Raw genomic sequence first — 20,721 nt, forward strand, 5'->3', positions numbered from 1 at the left:
CAAAATCTTGTTTAAATTATTTCTATCACTAACATATGTAGATGAAAAAAAAAACATAGCTACATTATGTAAGGTTCTTTTTTAAAACATTAGACTGATGATAAATAACGTTCTTATTCCTAAAGAAACAATAGCAGCATTCTAAACCAATTACTTACTGAAAATAGGAGTGGAGCCAATTCTGCTTTTCAGCTGTCTGGATGCTATAGGGAAGAGAGCCACCAGCTTTTAAAAGAAAACAAAGTAAGAATTACAGAAAACAACTTGAGGATCCTTCATTAAGAATCTATAGTAAATACTGGAAAAAAAAAAAACCCAAAACAAAAAACAAACCACTTCCTATTTCATCTCATGGAACAGTACTTGGAAAAAAAAGGTCTATACTTGTCTTTTTTTATTATTAAAAAAAAAAAACCTTTAACTTTTTTTTTTTTTTTTTTTTAATATTTATTGACAGACAGAGCAGGAGTATGCTGGGGGGGTGGGGGGAGTGGGCAGGGAGAAAGGGAGACACAGAATCCAAAGCGGACTCCAGGCTATGAGCTGTCAGCACAGAGCCTGACACGGGACTCGAACCAACAAACCGCGCGATCATGACCTGAGCCTAAGGCGGATGCTTAACCGACTGAGCCACCCAGGAACCCCAAAAAGGTCTATACTTGTATTAGGTATGCTCCCTCAGTGGGGTTTCCTTTCTTAGGGATACATATAAACGTTTATGACCTGAAAAGAAAAAGGTATTATTTAATCACTCAGGGGTGGTAATTTAACATCTCTAACAGCACAGATTTGAAGTGTTACAAAAACTATATAAAAAATCCTGGCCTATCCTGCAGTCCTCACGAAGGTGAGAAATCCTTGCCCCCACTCTGGTCTGGAGCATCTCCGTTTTGGCCCAAGAACAGGTCAGCTGGGGAGGTAGACTAGGACAAAACGCGGTCCTCCTGCCTCCTTCACCTTTTACCCTCTGCCCTTTCTAAGCAGAGTTTGTATTAACATTCTCACAAATGTAATGGAATCATCAATAAAATTAACATGTTCAGTCAACAGTGAAGTTTTTAAAAAGGAATTCTAAAAGCCCTATTCTTGCATAGGAAATAAAGATACAGTTCCAGTGGCACCTGGGTGGCCCATCGGTTAAGTTCCCAACTCTTGGTTTCAGCTCAGGTCATGATCTCACGGTTCGTGAGTTTGAGCCCTGCATGTTGGGCTCCATGCTGACAGCATGGAGCCTGTTTGGGATGGTCTCTCTCTCTCTCTCTCTCTCTCTCTCTCTGCCCCTCCCCTGATTGTACACACTCTCTCAAAATAAACTTAAAAAAAAAAAAAAGATACAGTTCCAAATGGAAACACAATTAGTAGACTATTTTTGTTCATGTTTTAAAGGCAGAAAGTACCATTGTAGATCCACCAGTGACTTTGCAAACACATATTAGAACTTCCCCATAAGTGGGGCGCCTGGGTGGCGCAGTCGGTTGAGCGTCCGACTTCAGCCAGGTCACGATCTCGCGGTCCGTGAGTTCGAGCCCCGCGTCAGGCTCTGGGCTGATGGCTCGGAGCCTGGAGCCTGTTTCGGATTCTGTGTCTCCCTCTCTCTCTGCCCCTCCCCCGTTCATGCTCTGTCTCTCTCTGTCCCAAAAATAAATAAAAACGTTGAGGAAAAAAAAAAAAAAAAGAACTTCCCCATAAGTAATCTATCTCCAAAGAAAGCTTTAAATTTCTCTTGACTCATCAAATAAGACATGTCGATTCTTCTACTGCACAAAACTAAAAACCTATTCAGGACCAGTTATGAAATAGCTTTATTGGAAATACCATGTTTTCCCCCATTAAGAAGTACATTTTGAATGGATCCAACGTATTAGAAGCTGACAAAGGACAAGACAAACCGACACATCACCATGTCTTTGAGTCCTGTTATAATAATTTTGGTTTGGCCATTACGCAAAGCTGATACACTCCAAACCTTACCAAGCCTTTTCTGGCGGAGTTGTATCTAGTATTACAAGCAATAAATGGACTAAATTAGTCTAATTCTGAGCATTCTGCTTCCAGCCAATGCAAGCAAATGCCAATCAGGTTTCCTTTTTCCAGAGGCAAACACTGCTTGGGTTTTTCGTTATCACCTCCTGAATGTGCTATCTGAAGGGCTTCGGATTCCACATAAAAGCTCGCTGTCCAGCACTATGCAAGAGAAGTTGCAAACAAGGTTGAAAGTTGCCTACAAAATCATCCAGACACTTACAGATGAAGTGCTTTAGAAAGTACAGATATCAACTATGTGACAACAAAGGTGCATCCCAAGATTAAGCAGAAGTTTTGGACCTTAAATAGATCTGTATCTGGGATTCAAAACTGGAAGAACCACACAGAGCCACAGATACAAGCAGGGAAGATATGGAGAGAGAGATCAGAGAAAGGCATGTTAGAATTTCTCTGGAAAGGCAGGATGCAGCAGGGAAAGGTGGTTTTATTTGTCAGGACAAGCCCCCCACTGCTGGCAGAAGTGACCACCTTATTGTAGAAACGAGAACAGAAAGTACTCCGAGAGTTACTGTTAACCTACCCAAATGGCCCAACTGCATGGTACCATCTTTGGAACATGGCAGCACCTAGTAGTACGCATTTCTATGATCCTTAGCCAGTTCGGAGAAAATATTCTCTAAATTTCTTATCAGTACTTTTCTCCAGAAGAATGGCATTTTTATTACCTGTGTTAAAAAGTTTACCAGGGCATTTATGAAATAAACACAAAAATTTCAACTCAGATGGTTTCCATTAATTACCGGGATAGCCTTCTAAGCTGGTCCGCACATTTTCCACAGAAGGGTAGATCTAAAAACAAAGGAAAGACAAAACAAACTCATAATGTACGTCAGAGAAACTTTCTTAAAAGGAATGTTTCTAAGAAAATGAAAGTCTCCATTAGAAATATTTCTTTTACAAAATTTGAAAAAGTACTTTAAATTTTAAAAAGTTTCATCTTATGAAAAAATTGAACTTCTAGTCAACTACAGGAAGTATATATATTTGACGGAAAAAAACCACTTCGGTTTGAGTACTCTTCCCTCAAAAATACCAAGTTCACGCAGAGTTCAGTGCAAAATTGTGTATTCAAAAGTCTCTAATACTCATTCTGTTGGCAATGCTTTAGCAACTATATTTTCTTTTGCTTAAAAACCTGAAGGAATGAAAAATCACAGGTTCATCTGTGGCTGAAGCAGCACACTCCCAGCACCAGATGATGCCAGGGCCACCTGATCACCAGTGCTGGTGCTAACGTGCTGCCATTTCCACCCCAGACTCATGGAAGAAAACCTGCATGAGGAGGACGGATTCTCGTTCTTCTCCTGGACTAGCAAACACACACACACACACACACACACACACACACACACACACACACACACACACCTGAAGCGGGAAAAGCACTCACCAGATGGAGGGGAGCAGCACTTTTCCCTGGGGTCCTGCTCTCCTTCCCCTGAGTCACCAAGCTTTCTTTAAACTCCGAACACAACCATTTTGATTCATCAGCTCCCATAGAGCCAATGCTTGAAAACTGACCTACTATTGGCCAAGACTCTCCTTTAGGTATGGATGAGGCATGCTCTTTCAGAAGCTGTCAACAGAAAAGGTTTAACAACTCAGAACACAGCTTTCTGTCCTTGGAACGCAATCAATAGAAAAATGCTGAAAATATTAGAGATCAATTTCATCCTCACACTTTTTCTTCTTTGGAAAATACTCTTTCAGTACTAAAAATATTTTAATGGAGTAGGTGGATAGAAGCATTCTTCCAAAACTCCATGATTTTATTAAAGTAAAACCATTTTTTTTTTAAAGAAAAATGTAGAAATGTCAGATAAATCACTAGCCTGCCATATGAAATGGGATCTTGCTTTGAAATAACTGTTTAATACTTAAAAAATAAAAGCTATTGGGTATTTTGACTCCTATCAATTGAAAGAGATTTAATTTAACACTTGGGCTCCACATGGTGATGCTGTAAAAAAAAAAATATGTTTACATATATACAGATCACCTTAAGCACTGCAGGTGTGTGATCTGCAAAGCTACAGAAACAGTTCAAAAACATTTGGAAATTTTAACTACTTAAACACATACAGAGTTATTACCTAGAGGCTGAAGAAAAATGAAGCCCATATTCTGATTGCTTAGTTTAATATGTAGTATTTTAACACAGCTTAGACATTAATATTTATAAACACACTTGCCCTAAAGCCTAGGTCTCAATTTCCACCCTAAGGCAGCATGGTGTAAGCAACAGGCCCGAACGGTAAGCTCCAGGACCCACTTTCTGTTCTGGTGCTCAGCCCCTCATTGGCTACATAGCCCTGGACGTGTCCCTGCACATCCACTTACAGGTCAGTGGAACCGAAGTCTGATCATTCCCGTCTTCCCTGGAAGGCAGCTGTGATGCAACATGAGCTTGTGTGTGAGAAATGGTCTGAAAACTCTAAGATGCTCTTTATCTTCCAGGAAGACTGTGATCCTTGACAATGTGTACAAGAATCTAGCCTGTCGCAACCATCAGTCCACAAACTGGTAACCACTAACCAGCACAGTGAACGTTCAACGCGGGCCTTGCGTTCTCTATTTCGTCTGACCCTTGTGAAATTCTGTGTGAGGTATTGTTATTATACTCATTTTATAGACGAGAGTCAGGTCACAGGACTTGTTCATAGGTGAGGATTTGAGCCCAGGTATAGGGATCTACCTCAAAGCTATGGACTTAGTAGGCTCTAATGCCTTCTCTAGGCTTCTCTTGGCTTCAAGACCTCACCTGCTTGCAGCTGTGGTCTCATTTCAAAAAAGCAAATTAAAGTGTCATTAACCAAGGCTAATTCTCACATGACAAACAGTTCATGGAAAAAGGTGAAGCTTTTAAGAAAGCCACTTCAGGTTCATTAATGTCAGTACTACATCTCCTAAACAGAGATGAAGAAAACCTTAATGTTTAACTTGCTTGTGGTTTTAATTTGGTGAAGACTTTTCTTTGTTCATTTTCATAGCAGCAGCAAATGCCACTTTTGTCGTTAACTCTTACAGGGACTGGTTAGTAAACAAAATACACGCTAGCACAGCTGTAGGCTTTACTCAATAGTATTTTTCTGTTCTTGGTTGAATTTGTCATGTTAAAAATCCTTTACATGCTGACAACAATCCAAAACTACAATAGCTGAATAAACGAGAGGTCTCTTTATGAAATAAAAACTAACAAAGTCCTTATGCTTTTGCCATTTAGAGCAGTCTACACTTCTTTTTTTTAAAAATTTTTTTTTTTTTTTTCAACGTTTATTTATTTTTGGGACAGAGAGAGACAGAGCATGAACGGGGGAGGGGCAGAGAGAGAGGGAGACACAGAATCGGAAACAGGCTCCAGGCTCCGAGCCATCAGCCCAGAGCCCGACGCGGGGCTCGAACTCGCGGACCGCGAGATCGTGACCTGGCTGAAGTCGGACGCTTAACCGACTGCGCCACCCAGGCGCCCCAGAGCAGTCTACACTTCTAAAAGAGGCGGCAAGACATTAAGGAGCAAGTAATCACCGAGAACTACAATCAACTGATCAAGTTCACTCAGAATTGTGCTATTATGAAGCTGCCATCAAAATGTAATTATAAAGGAAAAATGTAAGTTAAAACAACAAGTTAAAATAGTAAAAATTCTGTTACCTTCCTAAGCCTAAAATGTCCCCAATTATCTTTTTGACTTCCTTGAAAGCGTCCTGGGGTTGATCCAATAAGATAAACACTAAAAGGATATAAAATGCAAGTTAATAGAGCACAGTGATGGGATTTGTAGACCCCCAAATCACAAAATACACATAAAACTAATGTAATCACGAAATGTTCTGAGAGACCACCTATTTTCTTCAGATGCCTTCTCAGAATAGTAACTGATACTCAAATGGATCTTCAAGAACATCAAATCATGGTGGAACATTCACAAGGTTTAAGGTACCAGGCAAAGAAATAAGTGACTTTCAGATACTCCAGAGGGAGGCTGATGGTGAGCACGAAGATTTACTGGCATCCACTTCAGTGCCTCAGATCTAGGAGACACAGACACGGAGACAATCTGCTCTCATATTATTAAAGGACAGCCAAATACCATTCTACCTCTTTCCAAGGCCCTTGCAGTACAGACAGCATGTGGCTCTCAAGGTATTCACCTACTTTAAGAACCCCAAATTGCTAAACGATACGTACTTGGTTTCAGAGAGATCATGCTCGTGGATAACATCTATCCACTCCTTGAGAGAAGGAGCATTATAAGCCATTAAGTAGCTGATAAGATCGGCTTTAAAATGTGTTGTCGAGTCTCCAGATCTGTGGGTTCCGTGGACAACTCGTGGGTATAAGGGGCTCAACCATATTCTGGAACAGAAAAAAACAACAGGAATGCAACTGAACACAATGGTATCGCGTGCTGACTGCACATTCACCCTAAGGAAGAGGCAAATCTCATCGGCTGTGTCCACACGGTAAGTAGATGGATCCTGAGGAAACAGGAAGCACAGATCCCCTCACACCCACTCCAGTGGCTTCCATCGTATTCAGAATGCTTCTCAATTTAACACCTCACCATGAACTTAGGAACCCAGAATATTTGGCCTCTGCCCACATCTCACAACTGAATGCTCTATGCTTCCTCTCGCACCACACCGTTATTCTTTGCCCCCAGCCCCACCTCTGTACTGCTAAGGCCTGGTGACAACACAGGTGATAGCTCTTCTAGTTGCTGTAGTAAATCCACACCACCTGTGGTGACCCAGCAAGCTACACCAATGCAGCTCTTCAGCCAAACGGAAAAGTCATCTACACGAAGAAAAATGTGTATACAAATCCGATTTTAGTAAGGAAACTCCTTTTCATGATGTATATGCTACAGCAGTTGGAGATATTTTCATATCCTGTACTCTCCTGGTGTCTGGAAGGAGTGACACCACATTTAATGATACTACGTTTACACTGACCTCAGACTTTCAAATTATCTAGTGAGCAAAATATTAAACACATCTTTCATCAATTCTCTTCAAAAGGAAAACAATGCCCTTCTCCCAAACTTTTACATTACACCCACAAGTGGGAAAAGCGTATCTAAACCCCACCCTTCTGTGAAGTGCTCCAGGACAGATCACAGACAAGTATGGCTTCAAACCTCTTGTGCTCAGTTTCAACTGCAAAACCACGTCAGCCATTCTGCCTCACAGGACACGTGTGCTTCACACCGGAGGTTATGACCAACGTCAGGCTTACCCAAATACTGAGGATCTATTTGCTGTCCCTGCTTTTCCCCTCCAGCAGCTATCCCACTGAGCCATATTTAATCCCATTAAGCCCAAAGAGAAACTACCCGATTCCTTTCACTGGCATCCCTCAAAGGAGACTGGCGAGACGAAGGCTCCCAGGGCAGGAAGCATCCAGAACCGCAAGGACCCTGGCTGCATGTCTTCTGAACTCTGCACGTGTTTCTGGCAGGGTAGCAGGTCATACCTTCCCTTCCCACTTCAAGAAGACCCCTTGTACAAGGGGTAACACGTGTGACAAGGACTGTAGCCCAGGTTCTGGGGCCAGATCTGGGTCATTTGGGGTCAGGCCAAGGCCTTCCGGGAGCACCTGCCTCTCTGTGTAAAATGAGCCCACTGGGCTGGATGAAGAAGTCTCTCCGTCACAAATAGCAATTCAGAGCCCACAACCTGGTGGGCTCCTCCCAGATTAGAGGTTCACTCTCTGGTGTCTGGGTGGATGAGGAACTTGACAGATGACAACTTACTAACCCAGGATACTGAGATGCAAAGTGTTTTTAGCACTTTACCGAGTAAGATGTGAAATCATTATGGCCAAATAATTTTAAATGTGAGAAATTAACAGGCAGACCAAGCAGCAGCTGAAAGGGTGGTTGGAACACCTGTATAGCAGAAAAGGATCAGCAGAGTGTTACTAGAACCATCATGAAGGTTACACAAAAGGACTGCTTTTAAATGTCTTACAAAAATTACAACCCACAACACAAAAATGCAAGTTTGAGAGACCAGAACCTAGACTAAACATGAGGTAACATTACCCTACTCAGAGGTGGTGGGCAGAGGGAAGTTGAAAGATTTCATACTCTTGGTACTTTAACTTTTAAACAATAGAAACTATTACCTGGTCAATTTAAAAAGTTAAATGAAAATAAAACTATTTTTTTAGAGAAAATTTTATTGTCTTTAATGTTTATTTTTAGAGCGGGAATCCTCTATATATCCAATATTTTGGAGAGACACAGGATCTGAAGCAGGCTCCAGGCTCTGAGCTGTTAGCACAGAGCCCAATGTGGGGCTCGAACCCACAAACTGTGAGATCACAACCTGAGCAGAGTCAGACGCTCAACCTACTGAGCCACCCAGGTGCCCCCAAAAAATTTTAAAGGAAAAAAATCCGAATACCCAAATCCTTACCCTTAATCCATTTCCCCAGAGCAGCCATCCTGGAGAGACCTAAAGAACATGGCTCAAGCTTCTCACTCCAAAATAAGCTGGAGGCCACAGGTAGGATTATTTGAGCCACACAGGCCAACTTCACAAACTCCGTATGACTCATGGGTTCAAAAACCCAACCCAGCAGCTCAGAAGCTCTAGGAGTGGCAAAGGCATAGTTGACCTCAAACCCAGTGGCTGAGGCTTTTACAGACCATGGGGATGCCCTCCACCCTGAACCAGTTGGAATTAAAATATGCTTCTCAAGATGCAATTAAGTGGGACACTCAGAAATTAGAACACGCTTACAAGAGAACTATCAGGCACTGGTGATGGGGCTCTAAGCCACTTGCCGTGGCGGGGAAAGAGTGAAGAGAGAGAACTAGGGATGTCGGGCTCAGGGAAAAGCCTGTCTTTCCAACTTGAAGGCAGTGAAGGGAGAGAGGGTACCATTGTTCTACATGGCACTGGGGTTGAAGCAAACCCATAGGATGGAGGCTGGAAGGTCCTGTATTTCAGTTCAACCTACAGTGTGACTTGGGCTCTCCCAGAGCTAAGAGCTCTAGCCCAGCCTGGGCGGTGACAGGGAGGACGAGAAGGCAGAGGAGGAGAGTGAAGGACACGCAGACCCTGGAAGAGGCCAGATGAATCCTGGACTTTCTTCTGACCCCAGAGAAAGCAGAGATGTACAAAATGACGTAAACAAATGGAAATCAAAGCCAGCCACAATCAAGAGTTTACCAAGAGGGAGAATAGTTAGAACTTGATTTGGGCAAGTTACTAAGTAACAGAAAAAAAACCAAGCTCCTCTTTTAAAAAGAACTCAAAAGACCAGATCTAGCCTGAGCATACCAAGAACAGAGTTGGTAACAAAAACACAAAAACCAAAGAACAACAAAAAAGTCAGTTTTTCCTCTTGGAGATTCACAACTATATGAACCTATTAAAGGCTCTAAAAAGATATCAATTTAGCTTTCTTTTATGGAAAAATAAACTGGGGATGAGGAGAAGTTTTCAGCATATGATTAACCATGAAGTTTCCCTTCAATACCATTTGGGAAATGACAAGTCAGAGTACAAGTGGGGAAAAGGGTTAATGGAAACCAAGGAAGTTACTGATAGGTCTCACCAGAAAAATAATGGGTTCAGACCTTCCATTTTATACCATCTTTCCTGCCTCAGATCCTTTGCACAGGCTTGCTCCCTGTGCTTGGCTGTTGAGTGTGTAATCCCATTTAAAAGTACATTTACATATATATTCATCATGGATGTGTATGTACTAAACTGTTAACACCCGTTACCTCAAGAGAGTGGAGCTGAGGAGAGGTAGTAAAATACTATTTCTGTGTAGGTCTCTTTTTGATTCCACATGTGTGGGTGTTTTTTTGTTTTTTTTTGTTAAACACAATAGCAGAATAAAGTGAATGCCACCCACAGCCACTGCCGTGAAATAAACAGAAGCCCACAAACCCCTGAGTCTTCTGATGCCAGTCAGCATGGATGAGGTTAGAGGTATGTATGACAACCCGGAGGCCTTCTTCGTACAGCAGTAACATCATTTTCCTTTAAAAACAGAAGAGAACAAAGGCATTAACGCTACTTTCAAAACACGTACTATTTTTCAGTGCAAATATCATGGCTAAAGGAATTTTTAAACTCTTCTATTACTCAAGCTTCTAATATTTATAATCTTCATTTCTTCTACACATTAAAATCCAAGTCTACTTAAGTGATGGGTAGAAAACCACCTTCCAAAATGCTCTGAGTATTGAGAAGTGAACCTTTGCTATGTCCCACCCACATGGCCAATCCTGAGACTTTGAGCCCTTCCCCTCCAGTCTGGCTCTTTATCTATTCAGCATTATCTGCTACTATCTGGGACAATGGGAATCTTCTTGTCTGGTGGTTTTCAAAGTATGGTCACCATCTCCCACTACATCATGGCTAGCATTTTTTAAGAAATGGTAATCAAGTTAGAAATTCTAAAATACACCGTAGATATTTAAGTAACTCTTGTTTCAGCACAGGAGTATGGACACGTGTAATAGACTGAAATGTACATGGTCTTTTCTAATGTGGGATGGACTTTAAATGCTTCACTGTCCTAGGACTGACATTTTCTCACACTCCACAGATGCCACACTTCTTCACCAATGTGTCTAGCCTGAAATAAGGCTTTCCTGTTCTTCATTTACTCAAGTCAGACCCAGGTGAGTCCTCCCTTTGCCGTGGGCCTTCCTTCCCCAGGCCTCCAGTCATCAGAGTTCTCTTAATTCCAGCAAGAGAAGGAACAGGAAACAAACCGCTTTCTATTTGAAACTGGGAGACTTTGGCTCCATTCATCAGTTGGAGACTGTATGACCCTAGGAAATCATTGAGTGTACCTCAGTTTTTCACTTACAAAGTGAAGGATCAACCCCTTCCTTGCTGTGGTGTTGTTGCGAGAAGAAAATGTAACTAACATGCATTCTTGAAACCAACTCTCCCACAAGTGTATTTCCACGACTCCTTCGTTGCTTTATTATGTCATCTACTCCTACTTCAGGAGGGTTCCTGGCTTCCCAATGGTTTCCTAATTATTTCAGGAACCTAAGTTCTCTCAATATAACTAGAGACTCCTCAAGGCAGTAGCTCCACCTTCTATGCATTGGGGCCAAAATGCTACTCAATACCTACTGATGTCAGTTCAGGCATGGGGGGCAAAATGGACCACTGGTTCTCTCCAAATAACGTGAATACTTGGACAGGATAGGGTCAGCATAAGAAGGTATGGCAAAGAAAAGAGGAGATACATAGCTCTGGGCAAAATGAGAATTTAACCCAAGCCAGCAAACAGTAAGTTAATGCAAAGCTGGAGAACTGACAGCTGCTGAACCAATCTGTCCTTCATTTATGAAACGTGCTCCCCGAAATCTGGGCAGATTTACATACACAGTTGCCAAGTTAGCAGCTGACTGTAATTAAGACGACGACCAGTTATGAATTCAAGATGGAAGTTTCACAAATATTTCCATTAATCAAGGCATCAATTATCAGGAAAATCATGTACTGCTGTCAGCGAATCCCACCCAACAGAATCCTGAACTAATCTGAGGGGCCCCAGATCCTCCTCAGACAAAATGGCATAAACTAACAAAATCACGAAAATGGATAAGGTAGAAGAAATGAAAGCACCCTTGGAGAAATGCTGACCTACATACTATCTGGTAAGTTGTGGGGGAAGCAAAAGGGACAATTCCCCAATCTGAAACCATTCCCGTAAAGGGGCGAGACGACAGAGCTACGCAGAGCCTGTGTGCCAGGCCTTCCAGAGGCTCCATAGCACAGTCCTCACACCCGTCCTGGAGGCCCTCGCAGTCTCCGCTTGCAACCGCACAGTCTATGGCTAGAAGGTAATGGGAATGATCAAGGTTCCCCAATGAGTCCTAAGAGCCTGTCTGGATCCCCTGTGCCTGGATCATCTCACTGGGCACGGCTTCAACAGGGAAGAACGGGCCACAGATCCTTCACACAACCGGTGTGTGAACGGACGGCTGGCTGGGACAGTGTGGTCTAGGCAAGATGAAGCAGGAAGTCACGTGTGCTGGGAGGCCTGGCTACAGCTGCCAGCAGAGAGAGGTGCCCTGCCCACCCCACAATCTGCCACTGGCTCCCAGTTAGGTGGAGACATTCACTGGCCAGCTGCTTTGGCTGCCCTCCTTCCCTGCTATGGATTCTCAGGGCCAGAGGCATTTTTCCTCCCAGCTCTGGGGGACATTGAAAACTTCCGAATGCTAAAGCACTGGGTGACAGGCCCTGGGACTGCATGGCATCCTACAGAAACCTGGAGCAAGCATGTTTATTGTACCTAACAGGACTACGACAGGGGCTACATTGTGGTCCTCTCCAGATGCCTTGTGCACAGTACATGGTCAATGCATGCTTGCTGAAGTGAATGTCATCTCAAAGACTATTTCCTGTTTACTGTGGTAACCACACACTGTCAAGTTGGGGAGGCACTTTATACCCAGCACCACACAAGCCGGAAGGTTTCCTCTATTTCTAAATCCTAGGTTTGCCCCTCTCACCAAAACACTACGAGCTGCGAGAACTATTAAGTCCCAAGACATGACAACCATATTTCAGTATAACAGGTATTTAATGAATGCCTGAAAAACTTTTTCTTAAAGTTTATTCATTTTGAAAGACAAAGTGAACACACAAGCAGATAAGGGGCAGAAAGGAGGAGACACAGAATCCGGAGCAGACTCTGCGCCAGGAGGGCAGAGCCCGATGCAGGGCTTAACTCATGAACGGTGAGATCACAGCCTTAGCCAAGATCAAGCCTCACATGCTTCACTGACTGGGCAACCCTGGCACCCCTCTTTAGAATTTTTTAAATGAGCCACTGAAAGTCACTAAGACCTGAGTTAAAAAAAAAAAAAAAAAAAAAGACAATTTTAATCTCCTAGAGATACTGGCATCTTAATATAAACTACACAGACCATGTGTCTGGGAAGGGCTCTGTTGTCATTACTTCTCTAGGCATTTACAACTCCAAGTGAGCAACTCTGTGGAGTGTAACCTGCTAAGTGTGTATGTGTGCAGCAGGGTGGGGGCGGGGAGGGATGAGGAAGGAAAAGACCAAAGAAGAAAATGAGGTCAATTTTAGCAGTGAACAAATGAGAATTAAAACTTAAAATGGGTTTGGGACACCTGGGTGGCTTCGTCAGTTAAGCTGCCAGCTTGGAGCCTGCCTGGGATTCTCCTCTGCCTCTCCCCTGCTCACTCTCTCAAACTTACAAAAAAAAAAAAAAAAAAAAAAGAAAGGAAAGAAAAGAAAGGAAGATGGAATTCGCAGGCTCCCCGCCTCCTCAGCGTGCAGGTGCATTGTGGTGATGCCCCTGAAATGCCAACTGCTGGCAGAGAACATGTGGCCAGGGCAGAAAGCTGGCACTAAAGATCTAGTAAATCACGTCCAGGGCCCGAGTGAGTAACAGAATTTTAGAATCTGTGTTTAATGCTAGGGTTCCAGCTAAGGCAATGGACTAGCATCCATTTGGCGCAATCCATTACTGGTAGAATTGTCTACCCACGACAGGGTGACAACTGCCATCCACCACTTGGGTCTCTCGTGATGCAGGGTGGGGAGCCTAAGATGCCTATTCAGTCTATTCAAGGCTATTGTCTATTTTTTGCTGCAATTAGCACTGAGCTCACAGGATGCTATATGAGTAAATTTATACCTGAGCTAAATGCTTAAGTTCACAATAATCCTCAAACCCTGTCCTGTTAGAGGCTACTGATTAGGGATAGTTGGTAAATAACATTTATCCAAGGGCATCTAAGAGCAGATAAGGTAGGGCCGATATGTATCCTCTTAAAAAATGGCTCCATTCTTCCTGCTATGGTTCCATTTTAAGATAGATTGTATGCTTCAAACTGTATTTTGCCAAAGAATGGTGAACAGACGTCCTTATTTCAAGTCACCATAACATCAAGAAAACAATGGTCATACCAAGACTGAGGGCTAATTCCTCTTAGGAGATTGCTTGCCGCCCTAGAGACTGATACCTGAAGGAATACATCTGCAACACCAACCCATTTCCACTGCTGGTCTAGAAGAGGCGGCTCTGTCCTGTTCTTTTGAAAACGCTTTCTAGCAAAATGTGATTTATACAAACAGGGACAACCATATCTTTTTCTTATTTATAGAATATGTAAAAAGTCTCAGCAAAACAGGAGTCAAACTGATCATTAGACACATTATGTCAGGTAGGAAGTAACAGAAGTTTTTCTTGTCTAGTTTATAAAGTCTCAAAATTATTCCAAAACAAGTTTCTGATAGCGCTTGAGCAGAGACGGCATCAGCTTCTCCCGTCAACTCTGTAGAATAGTTTTTCTTTACATCACAGCTGACCTAACAATATTCTATTGAACGCAACTCAGCATCTTAAGCAATCACCAGACCTTTTTTAAGTTGTGGAATCCACAGGAACATGACTGACACGTACAGTCATCCATAACCACGGACCACACAACCATAATCTATTCCCCACCCCCCAGCTGGCTGTAAGAAATGCCCTAAACAGAAAGAAAGCAGAGACCGCATCATGGATTCAGACTTTCATGTTGAGAGCCAGAATCCAAGGACTTTGTCTTGAGACAGTGAACAGTTCCACTGTCTCTACTTCCTTATTGATAGCTTTTTTCCCCCCTGGCAAAACTGTCAGCCCTAAGTTCCTTTAAGGGCACTTTTAAATTTTTTTTTTTTCAATGTTTTTATTTATTTTTGGGACAGAGAGAGACAGAGCATGAACGGGGGAGGTGCAGAGAGAGAGGGAGACACAGAATCGGAAACAGGCTCCAGGCTCCGAGCCATCAGCCCCGAGCCCGACGCGGGGCTCGAACTCACGGACCGCGAGATCGTGACCTGGCTGAAGTCGGACGCTTAACTGACTGCGCCACCCAGGCGCCCCTAAGGGCACTTTTAGAAAAGCATCCTTTGCTCTACTAAAATCATACCCTCCCCATTTCAAAAAAAATTTGCTTACGTGTGGTGTGTTCCAAATGCAATATCCAACTTTGCCTAGGATAAAAAAAAGAAGTTGAGTCACTTTTAATAAACTCAATATCCCTATCTATTGGAAATTAAGTTAGAAAAGATTCAGGACAACTTTGTTTTTACTGCCCTCTAGTGGAAAGGCCCTGGATTGACAATACAACTTTGAATAATCCTATCCAGTGAGGCTCATTAAAGTTAGCCAGAATGATTTTATACATACTGCATTTTAATAAAGTATTTTGAGACAGAGCATGAATGCACAAGAGATGGGGTGAGAGAGGGGGAGGGGGTGGGAGGCGGGGAGAGAGGGGGAGGGAGGGAGGCAGGCAGGGAATCCCAAGCAGGTTCCATACTGTCGGCACAGAACCCAACGCAGGGCTTGAACTCATGACCAATGAGATCATGACCTGAGCCCAAACCAGACACTTGCACTGAGCCACCCACCTGCCCTGATACATACCACACTTTTAATTACAATAATCAGAAACAAGAAGCCTAATTTCTTTAGTTGAAAACAAAAAACAAACAAAAAAACAGGCAAAACAAATGAGAACCTATGCAAAGTTTTACAATTAGATATCTGGTTTATACAGAAATTAAAGTTATCAGAGTTTCCAGAGTATATTTAAAAGAACTCATGTGGTAGCAGCACACATTATCATGTTAAAAGTTGTCTTCTATTGGTAACATAGCAAGTGCTGAAAAGAGGTAACAATTTTCCTATTACAAAATGGTACCTTCACAAATAGGGGTTTTAATTTAAGTTTAAAACATTTTAACACCCAGTATACCAAGACCTTAGTTAAGCAGAATATGCCCCGAGATGTAGGCCATGAAAGAGTTAAACAGAAAGGCCCCAACAGTGAGGAATGCAGGTGGGACACAGATTGCATCTTCACAACTTTGCAAGACTTAAATCTCTAAGCCTCATCTTTTAAGTCTTTCTTCTCCTCTTTAAAATAAGGATACTGTTAGGGGATTCAGAATTTTAGGAATAAATGACAATAACATGAAGTGCCTGGAAGAGAGGGCCTGAATGGAGGAAGCACTCTACAAATGGAAGAAAATACTATTAAAATCAAGCCCTCCACCCCAATAGGGCAGATGTGTGGACCTGTTTGCTGGAGGCAGAAATGGGCAACTGGAACACACAAGTGAGTAGGACACAGCCTGTCTTGGGGTTGCTCAGACAGGTGGCCCTGCTCCGTACACTTTTAAACTCCGTGTTTAGGGATGCTCACAGACCAGAACCCATTTGTGTGGTCTGCCAAAGATGACAGGGAAAACAATAGGTCTTTAAAATTACAAAATTAGAATGAGGACTGCTTCTCTGTAAACTGATGATTAGCTCAGAAAGAGCAATGGTCGGGAGACTTGGCTTTTGAGTTTAGTTTTGCTGTAAGTTGTTGCCTCTCTGGCAAAATTTCAGTACAAGCACATGGATGATAATTTCAACAGGTAATAGTTAATGGGGCAAATGCACCAAATCCTTGGCTCAACAATCTAGTAAAGAAGACTATTAGCAATCCATCCTAAAGATGAACAAGTTAGGCTTGAAGAGGTTAAGTGACGGACTCCATGACGGTAGGTGGAGAACTGGGATAGAACCCAGGCGATATGACCTTGACCACCATAAGGCCTCAACCTCTGGCCCAGGCCCCACATATGCAAAATGTGAGTATCTGTTGATTCTGTGCTTGGTATGCCTCCATTTCAGCAAATGACGCTATGTTGCCAAAAAAACAAAATAGCCAAGAATTCATCTTATAGACAAGGTATAACGGTATTTTAACAAGTTATGATGGGGCCACAATCCTACACTTCAGACTAGAGCTGGGTGGGACCTTCTGAACAGCTCTTTGCAAGAGGTAAAGAACACAGTGGGTCGTCATGCCCTCTAGTGGCCGGCCTGGTACACGCCACCAGACATGTCCCACACCTGAACTTTCGTGATTAGGTACCTCGTATTTGAAAAACTTTCTATGTCCACTGATTTCATCACTGGTTTTTAGGATTCCTTTGTTATTTTCTGTCCACTATTAATCTGATGAGAACTATCCTACTACAATTTAACCTCTTCTTGTTTTGGAAGCATAAGCACAACAATGGGATTTTACGCAACTTCGTAGCAGAGGCTTATCTATGTAGAAGGTGAGCCACAAACATGTTGGGTAAAGGAATGCCGGTTTTAAAATTCCAGCTGTAGAAAGTACTGTGGGTTATATCACAGGAAAAATGAGACAGGTTCCAGATTGATCAGAATGAGATTTCTCACTTTCAATGTTTAAAAATAACCACATATGCACAGGTAACATTTTGTAGTTGAAACATTAAAAGGAATTGGAACTCTTACATTTTATACGGACGGGAGAAAAGACACTGGAAAGAAAATGGGAAAAAAAATAGGTTCTATGTAGTTCACTCTGGTCAGTGCACTCCAAGAGCAGAAATCTTGAGGCAATTTTACCATGGCAGGGAGACAAAGGGGCTTATGGGAGGGTCTTATCACGGCTGTTCACAAACGGACTGATGAGCCTCCTGAACAGCAAAGGTCAACATCACACCAGCCACTTCAGAACCACTATTTCCACAAGAAGGAAATCCTACTATGAAAAATGCTTGCTTCTCTCTCCCCAGTTTGCCTGCTTCTTGCATGAAGTGCCACACGTAATATTCTTTCAGGCAATGGCATCAAAAGCAACCAGTTATGATCAAAGTCCAAGACTTACATTATATTTTTACGTACTGGCTGAAAAGCATTAGGACAGAATTAGGGAACTGTATCAAGAACCTGGCCAACTTTTTGGCCTTGTCTGCTTTGCTTTGGTCCCAGCGAACCAAACAGATATACCTGTTACAAGACCACTTAGGGTCCCCTCATTAAGTTTGGATCATTTCCATCACGACTCACACAGCTAGTTTTTTAACAGGCTTAATTTGTTCATCTGTCCAGTGTAGACCTTGGATGCAATTCAGGTGGAAAATTTGAGAGGACTACAGGTCAACTGTCAGCAGCAGCTAATACCAGTCAGATAAGTCGTCAAAATAACAAGTTTCAAGTTGCACTCACAGAAAACAACAGCCACTGAATTGCATCCAGATAACCTGGTCAGGTTCGAGGACACTGGCAAACTAGATGCAAACAGGAGTACCAGCAGGTTGGGGAAAGATTGGGATTGTTACAACTAAAGAATGCTTGAACCTGAAAGAAAACTAAGGTACAATGGAGAACTTTAAATACAAACATCAGTCACCTCTGCAAGAAGATTTCTTTTATGTGGCTCCAGAGATGGGAAGTCAGGACCCACGTACAAAAAGTAAAAGGAAATGCTGAGGATTAAATTTTCTGTGTCAACTTGGCTAGGTCACAATACCCACACATTTGGTCACATGTTGCCATGAAGGTATTTTAGATGAGGTTAACAGCTTTAATATTTTGAAGTTTTTGTGAGAGAGAGACAGAGTGCAAGTGGGGGAGAGGCAAAGAGAGAGCGCACGCGAGAGAGAGAGAGAGAGAGAGAGAGAGAGAGAGAGAGAGAATCCGAAGCAGGTTCCAGGCTCAGGGCTGTTGGCACAGAGCCCAAAGTGAGGCTCTAACTCACAAACTGCGAGATCATGACCTGAGCCAAAGTCAGACACTCAACTAACTGAGCCACCCAGGCGCCCCTAGATGAGGTTAACATTTAAGTTAATAGACCAAATCCAACAGATTACTCTTTGTTTGGGACCTCAACCAGTCCGTTGAAGGCCTAAGTGAAGGACCAACTCCTTCAAGGCAGAGAGAATTCAGTCTCCAGACTGTCTTTGGACTTAAGCTGTGGCATCTACTTTTCTCAGTCTCCAGCCTGCAGGCTTACCCTTACAAGATTTGGGCTTGCCAGGCCCCACAATCATGCGAGCCAGTTCTTCTAAAATAAGTCTTTCTGCACAAACATACCCTATGGGTTCTGTTCCTCTGGAGAACCTAATACTGAGATACCAGGTCAACATAAAGAAATATCCTTCCAACACAGGGCTACCCACACACAAGACAGGTTATCCCAGGAAGGCTTTAAGCCAAGGCTAGACAAGTATCCGTTGGTGATGGAGAAAAGATTCTTGCCCTTAGGTGGGTGGACAGACTCCATGTCTACATGTCCTTCTAACAGAGTAAGTATGATTACAAACAGAAGTAGCTCACCTGGCAGAGGGAAATGTTTTCGTAAGGCTTGGCCTGGGCATGTAAGTGAGCCTTGGCTTCTCGTTTATCTCCATGCACAAGCAGGATTGGTTTCTTCCTGAAAGGAGATCAGAAATATTTAGAATACATCTTTTCTAAAGCTGGACTCTTGGCCAGTTAAGGAATGCTAGTTTCCTTACCACACGTGTTTCTGGCCTTAGTGGTAGCTGAGTACGGAGCTAACTGAGGACAGAGCTAACAGAGTACTACTAATGAGTTAATCTTCACTAACCAGTTACCTTTACAATGGGGTCATGTGGCCTGATCCCGAAAGTCTGTTGTGACCCAGAGATGTTGTGACTCCAGAAAATTCCTAATTATCATCTTTGGTCCAAAATAACACAGTTTGCTCTGTATTCATGGGTTCAGGCTTAGACAGATTAAAAGATAAACAATTATTGTTATCTAGTATGATGCTCTTTTCTTTCCCTTCCTTTGGACCAAGTCAAAGAGCATTTCCTCATTAGACTTATATTTACTCAACTCCTGTGTACTAGGTACTATCCTAGTCCCGGGAGATACAATAGTGAACAAGCCCAGGCCCACGGCATGATGCAGACTCATTAAGAGGTGGTTATGTTTCAGTGAAACAAGGCATCATCTTGTGGCCAAATGCAGCTCAATGAAATTTAAGTGTTGTGTGGGACTTCTAGGAGGCTGCTCAGAGGGAGCAGGGCTGGGATGTGGCCCTTTTGTCCTTTTTCCTTCCTGCCACTTGGAACACAGACCGGTGACCTGGAGCTCTGGGTGCCATCCTGGACCATGGAGGCATCTGAAGACATGCACCAGGATGGTGGGACAGAAAGACAGAATGGGTGGCTAAGTCCCTGAGAACCACGGCAGCCCCCAATCCAGACCACGAATGTCTACCATCTAGACTTGTTAGGCTGGAGAAGTTATTTCCTCTCTTTTAAGCCACAGTTATTTTTGCTTTTCTGTGACATCCAGCTAAAACTAATTCTTTGTGTCACAGGTCAAATACAAGCTTTTGATGGTCCAAGCCGCTTGGGAAATTTCAATAGCATTTTATCTACTATTACTAGAAGTCTCCAGAATCTAATGTCCTAAATGCACCAAGGACTTTTGAGGACCCTTACAGTCATTTTCCTGTAGGAAAATTCCTACATTCCTCCATTCCACCTGCTGCTATGGGACTCTGCTAGGTGAATGTCAGAAACAAGACAGGTGGCAGGTCACTGTGTGATGCTATCTTTATTCTGTTTGCACTAACACCAGGCTAAGGAACTGTGAACAACACTGAAAAAATCCATCACTTCCATAATCTGGATAAAGGAAGGTTCTAAGACTCCCTTCATTAGCTCCTCAACTACAGGAATCATCATTTGCAAAGCAAAGATTCTTTGAACACTGCTGTGCTAAGTGCAGCATGGCATGCTTCCAAGTCTAGAAAGCAGGTCGCAATGATCTTTTCCTTCACACTAATGTCAAAGTTCTCTTATTTAGGTTGGCAT

At 42.8% G+C, this 20,721-nt stretch overlaps 1 protein-coding gene across 2 annotated transcripts in view; it reads right to left on the reverse strand.

Annotated features, from left to right (window-relative positions):
• Positions 1–20,721, reverse strand: part of TDP1 (tyrosyl-DNA phosphodiesterase 1) — a 92,590-nt gene that overhangs the window by 60,215 nt on the left and 11,654 nt on the right. For both annotated transcript variants that reach the window (XM_047080236.1, XM_047080235.1), the window contains exons 5-12: positions 19,211–19,307; positions 15,020–15,054; positions 9,957–10,049; positions 6,235–6,402; positions 5,698–5,776; positions 3,437–3,622; positions 2,787–2,835; positions 159–225 (exon numbers count right to left, since the gene is read on the reverse strand). In XM_047080236.1, coding sequence (XP_046936192.1) covers positions 159–225; positions 2,787–2,835; positions 3,437–3,622; positions 5,698–5,776; positions 6,235–6,402; positions 9,957–10,049; positions 15,020–15,054; positions 19,211–19,307 — 774 coding nt within the window. The remainder of the gene's footprint in view (positions 1–158; positions 226–2,786; positions 2,836–3,436; positions 3,623–5,697; positions 5,777–6,234; positions 6,403–9,956; positions 10,050–15,019; positions 15,055–19,210; positions 19,308–20,721) is intronic.

Source organism: Lynx rufus, unplaced genomic scaffold (genome assembly GCF_022079265.1).
Source record: "Lynx rufus isolate CCGP_SWC_20201006 ecotype Redwood Valley unplaced genomic scaffold, mLynRuf1.p SCAF_17, whole genome shotgun sequence".
In the NCBI taxonomy this organism is placed as follows: domain Eukaryota; kingdom Metazoa; phylum Chordata; class Mammalia; order Carnivora; family Felidae; genus Lynx; species Lynx rufus.